The sequence below is a fragment of the Amblyraja radiata genome, chromosome 26, assembly GCF_010909765.2.
Source record: "Amblyraja radiata isolate CabotCenter1 chromosome 26, sAmbRad1.1.pri, whole genome shotgun sequence".
Lineage (NCBI taxonomy): Eukaryota > Metazoa > Chordata > Chondrichthyes > Rajiformes > Rajidae > Amblyraja > Amblyraja radiata.
Window position 1 is genome coordinate 26,706,902 of NC_045981.1, and position 19,551 is coordinate 26,726,452.

General features: G+C 43.0%; 1 protein-coding gene across 3 annotated transcripts in view; it reads right to left on the reverse strand.

Moving 5' to 3' along the window:
- Positions 1-19,551, reverse strand: part of srp68 (signal recognition particle 68) — a 59,641-nt gene that overhangs the window by 15,264 nt on the left and 24,826 nt on the right. For all 3 annotated transcript variants that reach the window (XM_033044538.1, XM_033044540.1, XM_033044539.1), the window contains 4 exons: positions 6,803-6,901; positions 5,583-5,653; positions 3,397-3,550; positions 178-272 (listed from right to left, as the gene is read on the reverse strand). In XM_033044538.1, coding sequence (XP_032900429.1) covers positions 178-272; positions 3,397-3,550; positions 5,583-5,653; positions 6,803-6,901 — 419 coding nt within the window. The remainder of the gene's footprint in view (positions 1-177; positions 273-3,396; positions 3,551-5,582; positions 5,654-6,802; positions 6,902-19,551) is intronic.

Genomic DNA, 19,551 nt, shown 5'->3' on the forward strand with positions numbered 1-19,551 from the left:
TTCACGCAGAATGTGGTCAGTCTGCAATGTTACCCGATATCTCTCATTTCTCCAGGCTCATTGGCTGTAGAATACTACATAAAATTGAGAACTGCCCAAAGGCAGGGATTAAGAAATTAATGGAGTAATTGTTTCATTGAAGAGCAATGAAGAGAACCCGCCCTCCTCCATTCTTACCTGTATGCCTTGTAAACTGAAGTCTTCAGCTCCACTTCTGCTTGGAAATCTTTATCGTCTTCCAGCCCTGATAGTTGTGGCAGTTCTGAAAGATTCTATACAAACAAAGTGCTATATTAGGAAAAGATGTAGAAGGAACCCGATACATCACAAGAGCCTATGGGTTCCAAAAATATTTCAGTATTGCTGAGCAAACATTTGAAATGTTATTCAGATTAGTTATAACTAGACAAGGCATATGCAATGCTTGCATTTATTTTAAAAGGGCTAGAATACAATAACAGAGATGTAATGCTGAGGCTCTATAAGGCACTGGTCAGGCTGCATTTGGAGTATTGAGAGCAGTTTTGGGCACTATATCTGAGGAAGGACATGCTGGACCTGAAGAGGGTCCAGAGGAGGTTTACACGGAATGAGTGGGTTAACATGATGAGCGTTTGATGGCACTGGGCCTGTACTCGCATGAGTTTAAAAGATTGAGGGACCTCATTGAAACGTACCAAATAATGAAAAGTTTGGATAGCGTGGATGTGGAGAGGATGTTTCCACTAGTGGGAGAGTCTTGGACTAGAGGTCATAGCCCCAGAATTAAAGGACGTTCTTTTAGGAAGGAGATGAAAAGGGATGTCTTTAGTTAAAGGGTGATGAATCTGTGGAATTCTTTACCACAGAAGGCTGTGGATGCCAAGTCAATGGATATTTTACTGAATCATAATCATACTTTATTAGCCAAATATGTTTTGCAACATACGAGGAATTTTAAAGCAGAGATAGATAAGATTCTTGATTAATTTGGGTCACGGGTTATGGGGAGAAGGCAGGAGAATGGGGTTAGGAAGGAGAGATAGATCAGCCATGATTGAATGACGGGGTAGACTTGATCGGCCAACTTGACTAATTCTGCTCCTATCACTTATGACCCAAGGCAACTAATATCCAATAATGCCTCATGGTACCTGCTCACATGTACACATCGCATAATGCTCATTGTTATTGCTCAGAGGAGCGGCACAGCGGTAGAGTTGCTGCCTTACAGCGCCGGAGACCCGGGTTCGATCCCGACTATGGGTGCTGTCACGACAGATGTTTGCCCCGTGACCGTGTGGGTTTCCTCCCACACTCCAAAGACGCACAGGTATGTAGGTAAATTGGATTGGTATAAATGTAAATTGTCCCTAGTGTGTGTAGGATAGTGTTAATGTGTGGGGATCGCTGGTCGGTGTGGACATGGTGGGCCAAAGGGCCTGTTTCTGCGCTGTATCTCTAAACTAAACTCCGATATATACAGAAGACTGAAATGTTGAATTTATGACATTAAAGAGCAGGAACAGGACAAGTGTGTTGAAGTATTTATGCACAGGAAAGCTTTGTCTTATTTCATGCAATGCAAGTTTAACAACCATACTTCATTGCAGCTCTATTTCACTCTTCCCACAGGATATTTGGACAGGTACATGAATAGCAATGGTTTAGAGGTATATGGGCTAGTAGGATTAGAGTAGATCGGGCATCTTGGTCGACATAAGCAAATTGGGCCGAATACGGTTCTGTGTTGTTCTAGTAGGTCAGGTGGTGCTGGAGACAGAATTAAACTGGGCTAATATTACTCAAGGATGACCAACAACAGAAACTGCCAGTCATAAAACAACAGAAAAAGCAAGTTACCAGAAATTGTAGAATTCAATCCAGAGTCTTAAGCTGCAACAGGCCTGACCGACAGTGGGACTGATCCTCAAACTTTGCAATAACAATTCAGGAGGTCATAAGACTGATAGGATTGGGATTGAGAACACCCAAACACAGATTGACAACTGCAATGCGAAGCACCTATGGTTGTTCCATAGAGGGAATCCTAAACTTTCCATTGCTTGCTACTTTAATTCTTCATCCCATTCTAACCCGTTTGTGGCCGAACAAAACTTGAGGAACTTCTTCCGCCAAGGGATGTTGCAAGCCTGGCAGAGCAGTTCAGTATTCTAGTACCTGAAAATCAGTATTTTTACTCTGAAAATTTTGTTTTTAAAAAAATGTGCGGTCATACCCATGTAAGAGTACAAGAATGCATAAGTTTGCTACCAATTGACATGTTTTCAATGCACCTTACTTGACAGTGCATTCATTGCCATCTCTTTGTATATTGCTGTTTGAACGGCTGCTTCCTGCTTTTAGCAACAGACGATGATGTAGAAGCCATTTTGGAAGCCTCCCTCTCCCTCTCTCCCTCCCTCCTTCTTTCTCCCCCCCTTCCCCCCTCCCTCCCTCCCCTTCCTTTTTCTCTCTCTCCCTCCCTCTCTTCCTCCCCTCTCCATCCTCTCCACCCCTCCCCCCCTTGAGCCCATCCAAGTTCTATAAAATCAAGGCCAATCCCAATGTCACTGCTATCCCACTGGTAACCTTTCACCACTAGCCTTATCCAGAATTCTACCACTGCCTGAAAAATAAGCAAAGGCTCAACTTTTACCGAGAAAGAGAATTCCAAAGACTCATTGTTAAGAATTTTCCCAAACAGTCTGTTACCCATAACGCTGTGGCCATAGCGCTATGTTTAAAGCCCATAGCGCTCCAGCCGGTAGCGCTATATTTAGAACCCACAGCGCTGTAGCCGACAGCTCTTTGTTTAAATTCCCACGCGTTAAACTGACAGCGCTCTGTTTAAACCTAGAGCGGGACAGGCAGATCAAAGCTTACAAAAATAATCACCCAGATCTTGAAATTTAAAATACTAATAGATTTAATCTGCTATAATTTTTAGAGATACAGTATGACTTTTTATATCCTTGTATTTTTTAAACAGCAAGATCTTGTCAATTTCGCCGAGTTATTACTTTTCTGTTGGCGAGTGGTATGTTAATCAAATAGGTAGTCGGGCCGATTTAAAAAAAATCAGTATTTAACGACGCAAAATCAGTATTCTTATCGCATTTCCGTACAAAATACGGAAAATCCGTACTACTTGGCAGCTCTGCTAATCCCATTAGATCATTTGGTTGTATCTGCAGCCGCTATCAATTTAAAACAATTGCTTTCATTCCCAGTTCTGATAAAATGTCTTCAATCTGAAATATTAGCTTAGTGTCTATTTCCACAGATGTTAGCCGATTGCTTCCAACATTTTCTGTTTATTTATTGCATACTGTAACTAGCTCAAGGGCACCCGAATCAGATGTAACTCCACAAAGAACCCAGATCCACATATCACCTTATAAACTCATCTCTTACCTGCAGGATAATGTCATAGAGTCGGATCAAGTCTTGTGGCCGCAACACACGTTTCCCATCATCTTGTGTTGGGTCATTCAGCTGCTTCTGCAAGGCTTCAGCCATGATAACATTGCGTTTTATTGCCGTGGAAAGCTTAATGTATGCAAGGTAGCTGTGTGAATGCAAGCAATAATGAATACTGAGCTATGGAGAACACAAAGTCTTACTCAAACTATATTACCGAAGAGGTATTTAAATTTTTTTTTTTAAATCAATTGGTAGATACAAAGAAAGTAGTTAAAATTCAGATTCGTCACAAATAGTAAAATAGGCTTATGGAGCTCAATAATCTAGTCCCTTTCCAATAATTCTAACACGAGTTTAACAAATAGAATAAGAATCTTCTGCAAAATTATGCCTTACTACATTGGACAATAGTTTAATCTTATGCATTATTAATGAAAATTGGGCTGAGGCAAGAAGCCAACATATACACCTTGCAGGTGACTAAAACCTGCTAATTATATTTTGGAAAAACAAGGAACTCAGATGCTGGTTTATACCAAAGAAAGACACAAAATGCTGGAGTAATTCAGCAGGTCAGACAGCATCCCTGCAGAACGTGGATAGGTGACATTTTCGTTCGGAACCCTTCTTCAGACACAGTGTCATTTTATTTTGGAATTCTTTGACTCTATGACTCTACAAGACTTAGGCATCCCTGAGATAAATTGTGTTGGCATAAGCATCGAAGGCAGCAAATTATATCATGGTTTTCACAGCAAGAGATTTAAGTAAAGGAGCTAAGATGTATTGCTGCATTGCTATACATGGTTCTGATGCCACTGCACCTGATGCATTGTGTGGTTTTGATCGCTTTACTCAGAGAAGATGTATGCCATAGGAGTGTACTGAGCACTCACCAATCTGATTCCTGGGATGGAGGGCCTACTATACTAGGATAAATTAGGTTGACTAGGTTTTGTATTCACTTGGGTTAAGAATGAGAAGGAATCAAGTACACAGGACAAGATGTTAAGAAGTCCCTTGATATAATTGGAACTTTGAAGATAGTGAACATCAGCCATGATCATATTGAATGGCGGTGCAGGCTCGAAGGGCAGAATGGCCTACTCCTGCACCTATTTTCTATGTTTCTATATGGAATTTGCTACCAGAGATCACAGATGTCAAATCAATTAATATTTTTTTAAAAGATGGATTATATGCCTGCCTGCTAAAGACATGGGTAGAGACCTGGAATACCATATTCGTATCAATGAGAAACTAGGGATAGAGGTGCTATTACATGCAGACAAGGATAAGACAGTGCGGGAGCAGCTCAGCGGGTCAAGCAGCATAACACAGATAAGCAACCTTTCAGATCGAGACCCTTCTTCAGGCTGAAGAAGGGTCTCGACCTGAAACGTCACCCATTCCTTTTCTCCAGAGATGCTGCCTGTCCCGCTGAGTTACTCTGGCATTTTCTGTCTACCTTTGATTTAAACCAGCATATACAGTTCTTTCCTACAACCTCAGGATTAAGGATAATTTGTTTTCACTCTAGTGCTGAGTGAAAGATGTCAGAATGCCTTTTTTCTTAAATGTGTGGTACCATTATATAAAAGCTACCATATAGTCTTCGCCCACTTCTAGCTTATCTATCACCTTGTCTTTGTTTTTAAAAAACGCACAAGAATACACCTTTTAGCTTTTTCTTCCTATTGCCCATTATTTGTGTGTCATATTGTAGGATGTTCTATTGCCAGATGGCAACATAAGCTGTTTGTGCTAGGAAGATAGGAACTCATTATTTCAAGGATCAGTTTCATCGGGTTTTAAAAGTAGACACCTGGCAAACAAATTAGTTATGGTTCTCACCTGGCAAAGCAGGCTGAAAGGAGCAAATGGTCTAATCATGGTTTTACTTAGATATTTGCATGGTCCATTTCTGGAATGCACATTGCCTCCAGCAGATTTTGAGAGACTACTGAATAGCAGGAGACAAGTAAAAAAGACTTTACCCTCATTCACATACACGTTCACACATAAGAGCTCTATCATCCCATAGTTGCTACCAGCAATAAATATAGCACCACCCATTTATATCCTTCTTGGTGTCTGCAGTTCAATTGCATGCTGCAAAAACCAGAGCAGTCTTCAGCAGCGCTCAAAATAAAAAGCCCATTAAGTCAAATACATACCTGTGGAGATATTGTAGGCCAGACACCTTTCCCGGGTCAAGCTCTAGAGATCGCTCCCGCTGCTTCTGTGTCTGAATGAAGCACAAGAAAATAGCCAGCAATGCTATAATCATGCATACTGCACCATCTTCTATCTGCCAATACACTCAATTGGTCTAAACCTTATAAATGCGAAAGAAAATTTGCACCTTATCTTTGTTTTTTAAAAACGCACAAGAATACACCTTTTAGCTTTTTCTTCTCATTGACCATTATTTATGTGTCATATTGTAGGATGTTCTATTGCCAGATACATCAGAACTTTATTTTGCCAAATGCCTAAACAAAATGCAAATTTTGGGACAGAAATCCCTTCAATATCTCTTCCTCATCAATTCCTTCATGGTCTTAACCCTAGCCATCCTTCATCTCTGCCTGACTTTAATCTCATTCAATACTAGCACTCACTCACTTGCCATACTAAAAATATCAACTCAAAACATATGTAAGCGAATAGGAAGATCAATTTGCTCTTTCCTACATGGTACTCAATACTCTTTGTTTCCCTGCATTACATTTCCAAGTGGTTCACAATGTCAACACGTGTTTGACATTAAAATGGAAATCACAGCCCAACCAGCTAATTGCTAATATCAGTATTCCAACCACACAGGATTAGCATTAAACATGTTATTTAATGACCAAACTCAAAGTATAGTATTTTAGACACCTTGAAGAATATCAGTTTTGTAGAGGTGTTCGGAGATAACATAACTGAGTCCCTTCAGTACAGATGAAAGAGATATCAATTCAAGGTGAAAAAAGGATCTTATACAATAGAGAAATTAAGACAGAGACAACAAGAAACTGTAGCTGTTGAAATCTTGAGCGAAATATGTGCTGGAGAAATCAGACTGAAGAAGGGTCCAACTCGAACGTCGCCTGTCCATTCCTTCCACAGAAGCTGCCTGGCGTGCTGAGTTCCTCCAGCACTGTTTTTTTCATAGATAGAGAAATTATTTCCCTTAGTGGGAAACTGACAACTAAGGGACATAATATTAAATTATTCAGGAGTAAAATCTAAAAATGTTATAAAGAGAAATGGAGTAAAGGCAGAAAGATGGAACTGACCCGATTAGGAGTAAAATGTGTCAATGCTCACAGCTACACAAGTGCATATCAGTAAATGATCATCTGCAGCTTTTATTACATTTCTCCAAAAGCCTTTCACTCAATCTTACCGGATCAATCCTCAGCTCCTCACGAACTGCCTGAATGGCATCACGGCACTCACTCAACAAGCTCTCGTACAGTCGCTCCTTGGCCTCATCTGTTGTCGTCTGTAACAGAAACCATTTGAGAATAAGACAACTGCAGCTATTTCTAGATAGAAGATAGACATAAAATGCTGGAGTAACTCAGCGGAACAGGTAGCATCTCTGGATAGAAGGAATGGGTGACATTTCAGTTCAAGACCCTTCTTCAGACAGAGTCAGGGGAGAGGGAGACACAGTTAAGGAAGTGCAAGGTGTGAGAATGAGACAAAGCGGATGCAGTTCAGGGAAAAGGTATAATAGATCAGTGTTAGCTAGGAGAAGGCAACATCGAAGCATTCAGAGATAGGTTTTAATCAAGGGGACAGTCAGAATGGTCGGAGAACTCGGAAGGCGGAGCGATGGAGGGGGAAATCAAGGGTTACTTGAAGTTATAGAAGTCAATATGCATACTGCTAGGGTGCAAGCGGCCTATGAGAAATATGAGGTGCTGTTCCCCCGATTTGCACTGGGCCTTACTCTGACAGTGGAGGAGACCCAGGATAGAAAGGTCAGTATGGGAATGGGGGAGGAATTAAAGTGTTTAGCAACCGGGAGCAGAGCTACATAGGTTGGGGGCTTAGGGGCCTGCTGAGAGAAGTGTGGATGGGCAGATTGTATGGGCGAGTGAGAAGGCAGGGTGTGATGGTAAATAAGTGTGTATGGGAATTTGAGGCATGGGGATGACAGAACGGCAAGTTACCTAAAATTACAGATTTTATGTTCATGCCCTCAGGATGTAGACTACTGAGGTGCTACTCCTTTAGTTTGTGGTTGGCCTTACCCTGGCAGCGGGGGAGGCCGAGGACAGACAGATAAGTGTGGAGATAGGGAGGGGAATAGAAATGGCTGGGAAATAGGATCACTATTTGCAATAGGCAATGGGGAGACAATACACAGTTACTTGTCAATACAGTTGCCTAGTCTGCATTTGGTCTCATCAACATCGAGGAGGCTACATGGAGAACATCTAATGCAATGGACAAGGTTAGAGGAGGTGCATGCCAATACCTGCCTAACCTGGAAGAGCCGTTTGGGTCCCTGCATGGAGGCAAGGGAAGATATGTAGAGATCTGTGTTGCATCTCCTGCCTTTGTGTCATTCTTTGTATCCTTCCCAATGCAAAGTATGATACAAGATACAGAGCATCCATAATTGCTTTCCAAAGGCCCTAGGTAGATTTCTTGTATCATTTGGAACTATTTGACGAATGCTGTAGACTTGGACTTGACCTAGGAATGGAGCTCGCTGTTTAAAGTTTCTGGTTGGAGAACATACGTATCATCTTTGTTGATACACAGTCCTCTACACACTTGACAAACTCTGTGACTGCAGTAAAATATTAATCTAGATTTGCTGCAGTGTCATTGAATATGGAGCAGTCCACTGATCCAAAGCAATTCTAAAGTCATAGTCATACATGCAGGTGAACAGAGGGATCTGGGAATAACTGTGCACAGTTCCCTGAAAGTGGAATATCATGTAGATAGGGTGGTAAAGAAAGCTTTTGGTGTGCTGGCCTTTATAAATCAGAGCATTGAGTATAGAAGGGCAGATTTTGCTAGTCCTTGCTGTCTCCTCCCCTTCCTCAACCCTCTAGCTGTCTCCTCCCACCCTCCCATCCGCCCGCCCTCGGGCTCCTCCTCCTCCTCCCCTTTTCCTTTCTTCTCCCCCCCACCCCCCATCAGTCTGAAGAAGGGTTTCGGCCCGAAACGTCGCCTATTTCCTTCGCTCCATAGATGCTGCTGCACCCGCTGAGTTTCTCCAGCAATTTTGTGTACCATTGAGTATAGAAGTTGGGATGTAATGTTAAAATTGTACAAGGCATTGATGAGGCCAATTCTGGCGTATGGTGTACAATTTTGGTCGCCTAATTATAGGAAGAATGTCAACAAAATAGAGAGAGTACAGAGGAGATTTACTAGAATGTTGCCTGGGTTTCAGCAACTAAGGTACAGAGAAAGGTTGAACAAGTTAGGGCTTTATTCTTTGGAGCGCAGAAGGTTAAGGGGGGACTTGATAGAGGTCTTTAAAATGATGAGAGGGATAGACAGAGTTGACGTGGATAAGCTTTTCCCCACTGAGAGTAGGGAAGATTCAAACAAGGGGACATGACTTGAGAATTAAGGGACAGAAGTTTAGGGGTAACATGAGGGGGAACTTCTTTACTCAGAGAGTGGTGGCTGTGTGGAATGAGCTTCCAGTGAAGGTGGTGGAGGCAGGTTCGTTTTTATAATTTAAAAATAAATTGGATAGTTATATGGACGGGAAAGGAATGGAGGGTTATGGTCTGAGCGCAGGTATATGGGACTAGGGGAGAATAAGTGTTCGGCACGGACTAGAAGGGTCGAGATGGCCTGTTTCCGTGCTGTAATTGTTATATGGTTATACAATATGATACTTTCCACTGCAACCACAGGAGATGTAACACCTGTCCCTATACCTCCTCCCTCGCATCCATCCAGGGACCCCAGCATTCTTTCCAGGTGAAATGCATTCATACGCACCTTCTCCAACCTCATCTACTGAATCTGGAGTTGCTGACGTGGTCTCCTTTACAAGACCAAGCGTACACTCAGCGACTGTTCACTGAACACGTGCTCAGTCCGTAGAGCTTCCAGTTGCTAACCATTTTAACTCACCTTGCCATTCCCATTCTGACCTTTCTGTCCAGGGCTGCCTCCATTGCCAGAGTGAGGCCATACACAAACTGGAGGAACATCACCTCAAATTCTGCTACAATCTAACAATATTGAATTTTCCATTTTAGGTAACTAACCACAACTCTTTGCCATGCTCCCTCCCTTCCCCATGTGCACCCATTTCTCCACTCCTCCTCCACCTATATTCCATGCAGATACTCTGCAAACTAGCCTGCAATTGATCTTTCCGATGTAGCTACAATAGGACCACTGAATGCTGTAGCTAAGGTCAGGGGAGGTGGTCATGAATCTTTGTTTTAAACATGAGGAACTGCAGATGCCAGTTTACAAAAAAATGACACAAGGTGCTAGAGTAATTTCAATGTTGACCATTGAATTCTCCAAACCCAAGTACCCCACAAAAAACACCCCCCACCCAGTTTCTTCGCTGTGCCCCACCTCAACCAATTTCCCCCTTCCTCCAGCATCACATTTTGTACCTCTTCTAACCTTATCTAGCACCCTTTGTCTTCTCATCCACCTATCAAAACCCCTCTCACCTCTATCTCACCAGGCTTTGTCCTGTTCCCCCTCATTTCCAACTTTCTCCCACCACAAATTAGTCAGAAGAAGGGTCCCGATCTAAAAAATCACCCACCAATGTTCTCCAGAGATGCTGCCTGACCCATTGAGATAAGTGAAGGCGTTGCTTTTTTTGTAAATAGGTTCTGCAGTTTCTTGTTTACCTATGCTTCAGTTGTGGTTTTTGTACACCAATATAAATTTAACATAAAATAATCTACAATTATTGATTAATACTTTGAGAGGGGTGTGTGGGTGAAGGAGGATGAAAATATGACACACACAGGTGTGGTTGGGTAAACATTCCTTGCAGAATGAGTCTAAGAGGAGCTAACACCCTTTTAGCCAGTACAACAGGCTGCACAACATTCATATACAAACTCGGCATGTCTGGTTTGGGTTGGGCACCTAGTTTAGCAGGTTTGCAAGCAATTATGCACAATATTACATCAATAACCATATAACATATAACCATATAACAATTACAGCACGGAAACAGGCCATCTCGGCCCTACAAGTCCGTGCCGAACAACTTTTTTCCCTTAGTCCCACCTGCCTGCACTCATACCATAACCCTCCATTCCCTTCTCATCCATATGCCTATCCAATTTATTTTTAAATGATACCAACGAACCTGCCGCTACCACTTCCACTGGAAGCTCATTCCACACCGCTACCACTCTCTGAGTAAAGAAGTTCCCCCTCATGTTACCCCTAAACTTCTGTCCCTTAATTCTGAAGTCATGTCCTCTTGTTTGAATCTTCCCTATTCTCAAAGGGAAAAGCTTGATCACATCAACTCTGTCTATCCCTCTCATCATTTTAAAGACCTCTATCAAGTCCCCCCTTAACCTTCTGCGCTCCAGAGAATAAAGACCTAACTTATTCAATGTTATCAATGTTGGGTTTGTGAAAAATGCAGTCATGGGCAACTATGCTAACAAATGCTAATGGTAAATGTTTTATGCACCATAGTTCTTGCTCGTGATCTCCAGACTGAAGTGATGGGGAAAATCTTGTGTTCGTGTAATAACTTCTAGATAGCCTAATGTGGTTTAGGATCAGTTAAGTATTTTTCATGTCATTTTGCCAATGCATTTTGGTAAATAACCATTTTATGTGTAGGGAGTTCACACCTATGAGAAATTTGATTGGAACGGCATTGGCACTTTGAATTATACTCCTAGAACATGTAGTCATACGCTGTGGAAACAGGCCCTTCAGCCCAACTTGCCCACACCAACCAACATGTCCCATATACACTAGCCCCACTGGCCTATGTTTGGCTCATATACCACAAAACTTATCCGATCCATGTATCTGTCTAATTGCGTCTTAAACGTTGCAATCTGCTAAACCTGCTTGTTACATTCTAGCTAACATGTCAATGAACATTCTCAAAGAACTCCAATAATTTACCTAAAATTGCATCATATTATTATTAGGGTTTCCATATTATTGGATTCCAGGATTTTTATTATAGATTTTGTGCAACTTGGCTGAAGATTCCCGGTTCCCCACTATATTTGTAGATTTCTATCAAGGCTGCCTTCATATCCCTCGCAACTGAAGAAACATTAGTATCTTATTTGATAAAAGTAAAGGTTAATGTCAGGCAGCGTGGCCTTCTTCAACAGAAATTGACTTGCCAGAAATTTTCGCCATACATTGTTGCTACAGCACACGTCACAGACTGTTACTTTCAAAGTGCTATTGCTTTAAAACTGCAATGGACTGCCCTTTCTACTCCTTCAACTTTACACAAATCAAACGCATAGCCATGGGCACGTGCATGTTCTCCAGCTACGCCTGCCTCTTCGTTGCCTACGTGCCCCCCCCCCCTCCCCACTTTTTAAAAAGGGAGAGAGAGAGAAAACGGGGAATTACAGACCAGTTAGTCTAACGTCGGTAGTGGGGAAACTGCTAGAATCAGTTATTAAAGATAGGATAGCAACACATTTGGAAAGTGGTGAAATCATTGGACAAAGTCAGCATGGATTTATGAAAGGAAAATCATGTCTGACGAATCTTATAGAATTTTTTGAGGATGTAACTAGTAGAGTGGTTAAGGGAGAACCAGTGGATGTGTTAAATCTGGACTTTCAGAAGGCTTTCGACAAGGTCCCACATAAGAGATTAGTATACAAACTTAAAGCACACGGTATTGGGGGTTCAGTATTGATGTGGATAGAGAACTGGCTGGCAGACAGGAAGCAAAGAGTAGGAGTAAACGGGTCCTTTTCACAATGGCAGGCAGTGACTAGTGGGGTACTGCAAGGCTCAGTGCTGGGACCCCAGCTATTTACGATATATATTAATGATTTGTACGAGGGAATTGAATGCAACATCTCCAAGTTTGCGGATGACACGAAGCTGGGGGGCAGTGTTAGCTGTGAGGAGGATGCTAGGAGGCTGCAAGGTGACTTGGATAGGCTGGGTGAGTGGGCAAATGCATGGCAGATGCAGTATAATGTGGATAAATGTGAGGTTATCCACTTTGGTGGCAAAAACAGGAAAGTAGATTATTATCTGAATGGTGGCCGATTAGGAAAGGGGGAGATGCAACGAGACCTGGGTGTCATGGTACACCAGTCATTAAAAGTAGGCATGCAGGTGCAGCAGGCAGTGAAGAAGGCGAATGGTATGTTAGCATTCATAGCAAAAGGATTTGAGTATAGGAACAGGGAGGTTCTACTGCAGTTGTACAGGGTCTTGGTGAGACCACACCTGGAGTATTGCGTACAGTTTTGGTCTCCTAGTCTGAGGAAAGACATTCTTGCCATAGAGGGAGTACAGAGAAGGTTCACCAGACTGATTCCTGGGATGTCAGGACTTTCGTATGAAGAAAGACTGGATAGACTCGGTTTGTACTCGCTAGAATTTAGAAGATTGAGGGGGGATCTTATAGAAACTTACAAAATTCTTAAGGGGTTGGACAGGCTAGATGCAGGAAGTTTGTTTCCGATGTTGGGGAAGTCCAGAACAAGGGGTCACAGTTTAAGGATAAGGGGGAAATCTTTTAGGACCGAGATGAGGAAAGCATTTTTCACACAGAGAGTGGTGAATCTCTGGAATTCTCTGCCACAGAAGGTAGTTGAGGCCAGTTCGTTGGCTATATTTAAGAGGGAGTTAGATGTGGCCCTTGTGGCTAAAGGGATCAGGGGGTATGGAGAGAATGCAGGTACAGGATACTGAGTTGGATGATCAGCCATGATCATATTGAATGGCGGTGCAGGCTCGAAGGGCCGAATGGCCTACTCCTGCACCTAATTTCTATGTTTCTATGTACGGCATCTGTTCCATGCCTACTCTGGACCCACTCTCCACCTCTTTTCCTCTTAATGGCTTGCAAATGTACTGCCTCCTGCTTCCACGCAGAACTCGTTAAATTTCATCAACTACCCCTCTTAAATTCACGCATGATTTCCTACAATTGCCTCTGTTTTCTTGATTTCTCTGGCTCAATCTTAACAGACTAACTATCTAATGGGGCTGCATAGTGGTGCAGCATCAATTGCTGCCTTATTGCACCAAAGAACTGGGTTTGATCCTGACTACGAGTGCTATCTGTACAGGGTTTGTACATTCACCCTGTGACCGTGTGGGTTTTCTCTGGGTACTCTGGTTTCCTTCCAGATCTCAAAAACGTGCAGTTTTGTAGGTTAATTAGCCTCGGTAAATTGGCCCGAGTGTGAGGATAGAACTAGTGTACTGGTGGGTGATCGCTGATCTGTGTGGGGCGACATTGTGGGGCGACCCTTCACATCTGGCACATTATTCTTTGTATCTGCCAGGCCAATGCCTGTAACTGCAAGGGTTTTCTCTGGGTGCTCCAAAGACTTCAGTCCCAAAGCTGTGCGGGTTTGTAGGTTAATTTTCCTGTGTAAATTTCCCCAGTGTGTAGAGAGTGGATGCAAAAGAGGGATAGCATAGAACTACTGTGAACAGGTGATGGATGGTCATTGTAGGCTCGGTGGGCCGAAGGGCCTGTTTCCATGATGTATCTTTAAACTAAACTGACCGTCCTATGTTCACTTTGCAGGAACTCATCCTTTTTCCGACCCATGACATTGGCGTTCAATTGCACAACAACTTCTGCACTGCCCACCCTCCCCATGAGAATGTTCTGCAATCGCTGGAGACATCCTGCATCTTAGCACCAGGGGCAACATGGAACATAGAACAGTACAGCACAGGAAAGGGATCTTTGGCCCACAATGTTTCTGCCGAACATGATGCCAAGTTAAATGTATCTCATCATCCTGGAATCTTTTGTTGCCACAGAATCTCCTGTCTGTACCCTGAACTAACGGGTTTCCGATCTCCATGGGTCTGTCTCACTTTTCTTTGCTACGCCGTGCCTCAGAACCACGCCCGGCTTGTAGATCAGACCATTGCTGCTCTTCCCTGACCGGTCTTATTCCACAACAGAGCGGACACAAATCGATTAGCTGGAGGGTAGTATAACAGTAAAGCTGCTGCCTCATAGTGCCACAGACCCAGGTTCAAACCTGACCACGGGAGCTCTTAGGGCTAACGGAATCAAGGGGTATGGGGGGAAAAAAAGCAGGAACGGGGTACTGATTTTGGATGATCGGGGCGGGGGGATGGGAGGAGACAGCTCGAGGGTTAAGGAAGGGGAGGAGACAGCAAGGGCTAGCAAAACTGGGAGAATTCAACGTTCATGCCAGCTGGACGCAAGCAACGCAGGCGGAATACGAGGTGCTGTTCCTCCAATTTCCGGTGTTGCTCACTCTGGCAATGGAGGAGACCCAGGACAGAGAGGTCGGATTGGGAATGGGAGGGGGAGTTGAAGTGCTGAGCCACCGGGAGTTCAGGTAGGTTATTGCGGACTGAGAGGAGGTGTTCGGCGAAACGATCGCCCAACCTCCGCTTAGTCTCCCCGATGTAAATCAGCTGACATCTAGAGCAGCGGATGCAGTAGATGAGGTTGGAGGAGATACAGGTGAACCTTTGTCGCACCTGGAACGACTGTTTGGGTCCTTGAATGGAGTCGAGGGGGGAGGTGAAGGGACAGGTGTTGTAAATCTATATTACTTGGATTTAATGAGGATGTTAGTCATCTTGTCTATGTTAAGTTACTGCTTATAATTTAGAAATCCTAGTGTTTACTTTCAGGCAGAAATGATAGAAGGAACCAGCTTGAAAATGCTGCAGAAAAAACAAAAACAGAAGTGCAATCAAAAGTGGAACGGTGTAAATCCTGACAAGCCCTACCCAAGTCATTCAGACATGACAAAAAAACACGTATGTTGATGAGACTGCATTTGAAGTATTAGGTCACCAAAGAAGGGATATTGTTAAGATGGAAAGAGTGCAGAGATTTACAAGGATTCTTCCTGGACTTGAGGGCCTGAGCTATAGGGAGAGATTGGGCAGGCTAGGATTGTATTCCTTGGAGTGCAGGAGGATGAGGGGTGATCTTATACAAGTGTACAGATAGTGTAGATGCATAGATAGAAAATAGAGTAAAAGCATGGAGTCTTTAACCCAGAGTCAGGGGATCAAGAAACAGAGGACATAGGTATGTTTGTGAGAGGGGAAAGATTTAATAAGAACCCGAGGGGCAGCTTTTTCCACACAAAGGGTGGTGGGTATATGGAAGGAGCTGCCAGAGGAGTAGTTGACGCGGGTACTTTAAGAACATTTAAGACAGTTGGAAAGGTACATGATGGATAGGAAAGTTTACAGGGATAGTTTACTAATGGACCAAACACAGGCAGGTAGGACTAGTATAGATGGGTATCTTGGCCTGCATGGGCAAGTTGGGCCGAAGGGACTGTTTGCATGCTGTATGACTATGAGCATACAACTGGGATATGCATGTTGGTTTGCAAAAGGGACTTAAAAACAGAACAATTTCCCTTATCTGATACCACAGAAGCATTCTGTGGATTTAAAATGTGCAACACCATTTCCTGAAAAACAGCAGGAGAGTTCACCATTTATTTCCATACCTGCATTTATTTCACTTATCACTTTGCTCATCTAAATGATTACACTTTAAAAACAGTTAAATTAGCTGCAACAGACTCTGAATAATGCCACAAATTGAGATTTGCACATTTGCTTTCAGCTGCCATTCCTACAGCAACTCAACAACGACTGAACCTCTAAAGGGCCAGTCCCACTGACGCGACCTTTCAGCGACTGTCTTCGACCTTCAAGCTCGAGGGTACTCGCCTGGAAAACCTAGAGCTGGATCGATCGTCAGCGATGAAATCACGAGCTGGATCGACTGACCGCGCACGCGCACACACACACACACATTGCAAAGGCGGGGGCCAGGGAAAGCTGTCTGAAATTCACAGGAAGGTAAAAGACGGTTGCAGTGTACGGTAAGTCCTTTAGAGAGCGCGGGGGGGGGGGGGGGGGGGGGGGGGGGAGAGAAGAAGGGGAGAGGGGGAGAGAAGGAGTGGAGACACTTTTAAGAAGCCAGACAACTTACAATAAAGTTTAGCGGGCATTTAAATTACCAGTCGGTTTTCCTTGGTTCTGAAAACTCCAATGAGCCAATTAAAATGCCCGGTTAGCAAAGGAGATTGCCTACGGCTGCCCTCGACTGCTTGTAACTACATAGCGACCCCACTCCACTACGAGTTCAAAAGAACCATGCCGACCAATTTTTACTCGCAGAAATTTTTTCAACATACTGAAAAATCTTCCTCGACGAAACTGAAGCCGCGAGTTTGCGGGAACTTCCCTTGAGCATGCTGAGAGTTTGAGTCGAGGGCAAACTCTTCTAAACTCGCAGATTAGGTCGCCGCAGTGAGACATCCCCTTAACTTGCTAAAAGTCACTGCAAGATTACTGTACCCCAAATAAATACAGCAGTGTGTACGCTATTCAATTCAGAGTAAATATTCAGATTGGCATTTTTTAGCAGTGAGTTACAATTGCTACTTGGAGATGTTACATAAACACACCACGCCCTTGACTGCAATGAGTCACTAGAACTTTATTAAGAAAGGAAATGTCCTGAGTATTTTATTTATAAATTAGGACACAAATTACTGGAGTAACTCAGCATCCCTGGAGAACATGGATAGGTGACATTTCGTGTCGGGACCCGCTCTTCAATCTGTAGTTCCTTGTTACTATTTAATGTATGAATGATTATTTGGAAAGGAGGAATGTTGCTGGTTATTGTGACAAGTACCAATTACGGATGAAGTATCCCATTGTTGCAAAATATTACTGGTTACTTATGACCTGGGCACAAATATTTATTCACAATTATATGTACTTCTGTGATATTACTACTGCAGCCAATGCTGAGAACTGTGTGGCTAGGTTTGCAAAATAAATATCTTCATTCAATAAGTGCCCTGTACAATTCCCAGGTTACTCCAAGTGCTTTACAGACAAAGTAGACAGAGAGCCGATTGCTGTGATCAACTCTGGCTCTTTCTGCACTAGATTATATATTTTTGCAGGAGTGCGAGGTTTGAGGGGTGATGGTTAGTGACCCAACGCCAGCACTTTTAGCACCTTACCCAGGTCCAACCTACCTGTATCTTAGCAAAAATGTTGCTTGCAGTTAGATTCAGAGCATGATGAATTGGTGTAGCAAAAAGGGTAGTACAAAAAAAAAATTCAGCTTTGCAATTTTTGTTATAGTAATGAGAGTTAAGAACCTTTGATGAATTACTGTTTGTCATCTACATTAATGATTTGGATAAGAACTTACAGGGCAAGATTAGCAATTTGCTGATGATACAAAAGTGGGTAGTTTTACAGATAGTGAAGATGGTTGTGAAAAATTGAAGTAGGATCTTGATTCACCCAAAGAGTTGTGAATCTGTGGAATTCTCTGCCACATAGGCCAATTCACTGGATGTTTTCAAGAGAGTTAGATTTAGCTCTTAGGGCTAAAGGAATCAAGGGATGTGTGGAAAAAGCAGGAATAGGGTACTGATTTTAGATGATCAGCCATGATCATACTTAATGGCGGTGCTGGCTCAAAGGGCCGAATGGCCTACAGCTGCACCTATTTTCTATTTGTCTATGATCGATTGGCCAGATGGGCTGCGGAATGGTTGATGGTATTTAATACAGAGAAATGCAAGGTGTTGCAATTTGGGACGTCTAACAAGGGCAGGACCTACTGAGTGAATGGTAGGCCTCTGGGGAGTGTTGTAGAGCAGAGGGATCTAGGAGTGCAGGTGCATGGTTCCTTGAAGGTCGAGTCACAGGTAGATAAGGTGGTCAAAAATTGGCTTCATTATGAGCCTAGAAGTTGGGAGGTCATGTTGCAGTTGTATACGATGTGGGTGAGACTGCATTTAGAGTATTATGTTCAGTTCTGGGCACCATGTTATAGGAAAGATATTGTCAAGCTTGAAAGGGTTCAGAGAAGATTCATGAGGATGTTGCCAGGACTAGAGGGTGTGAGCTATCGGGAGAGGTTGAGTAGGCTGGGTCTCTATTCCTTGGAACACAAGAGGATGAGGGGTGATCTTATAGAGATGTATAAAATCATGAGAGGAATAGATTGGGTAGGTGCACAGAGTCTCTTGCCCAAAGTGGGGGTAATCTAACACCCAAGAACATAGGTTTAAGATGAAGGGGAAAACGATTTAATGGGAATCTCAGGGATAAATTTTTCACACAAAGGGTGGCGGGTGTATGGAACAAGCTGCCACCGGAGGTCGTTGAAGCAGGTACTATTGCAACGTTTAAGAAACATTTGGACAGGTACATGGATAGGACAAGTTTGTAGGGATACGGGCCAATCGCAGGCAGGTGGGACTAGTGTAGCTGGGACATGTTGGCCGGTGTGGGCAAGTTGGGCCGAAGGGCCTGTTTCCAAGCGGTATCATTCTAATTGATGCTGTGTTTAGATAACAGATTTCATATCCACAAAGATGCTTCACAGTCAATTACATTTGAGGTATGTTAACTGACAGAATGTAGATTGATCATACAGAGTCATATAGTGTGGAAATAGGCCCAGGTGAGGGGGAATGAGGGAACATTGAACCTTACGAACCATGCATTAAAAGTCAACAAACCATTCAACAAAACTGCATAACTTCATATTAAAAGAGAACGACAGAAAAATAAACTGGGATACCAAGTTTTATCTTCCGGTCTCAAGAGATCAATCTAGGCCAGAGATTCAAGTGTTTGCACAGGTTTCTTTCCACTTTGTTATATTCGTTCTTAGCTTTGGTTATTTAAGATTAATGAGCACAAATACCTCTTTACTAATGCTTCAATTGCTCTCACTTGGAGTGCACTTGATCAAACAAAACAGCAAGCTGTGATTCATCACCTGCAGGGGCAAGAGTGACTTTGTAAAATGCAAGAAGCCTACTATGGAAAATAAATTTCATTTCAAAACCAATAATTCTGTCCTTATCAAGTCCTATGGCACTGAAGTAGACATATACCATGGGTCAGGCAACATTCTCACATCTACACCTTCTG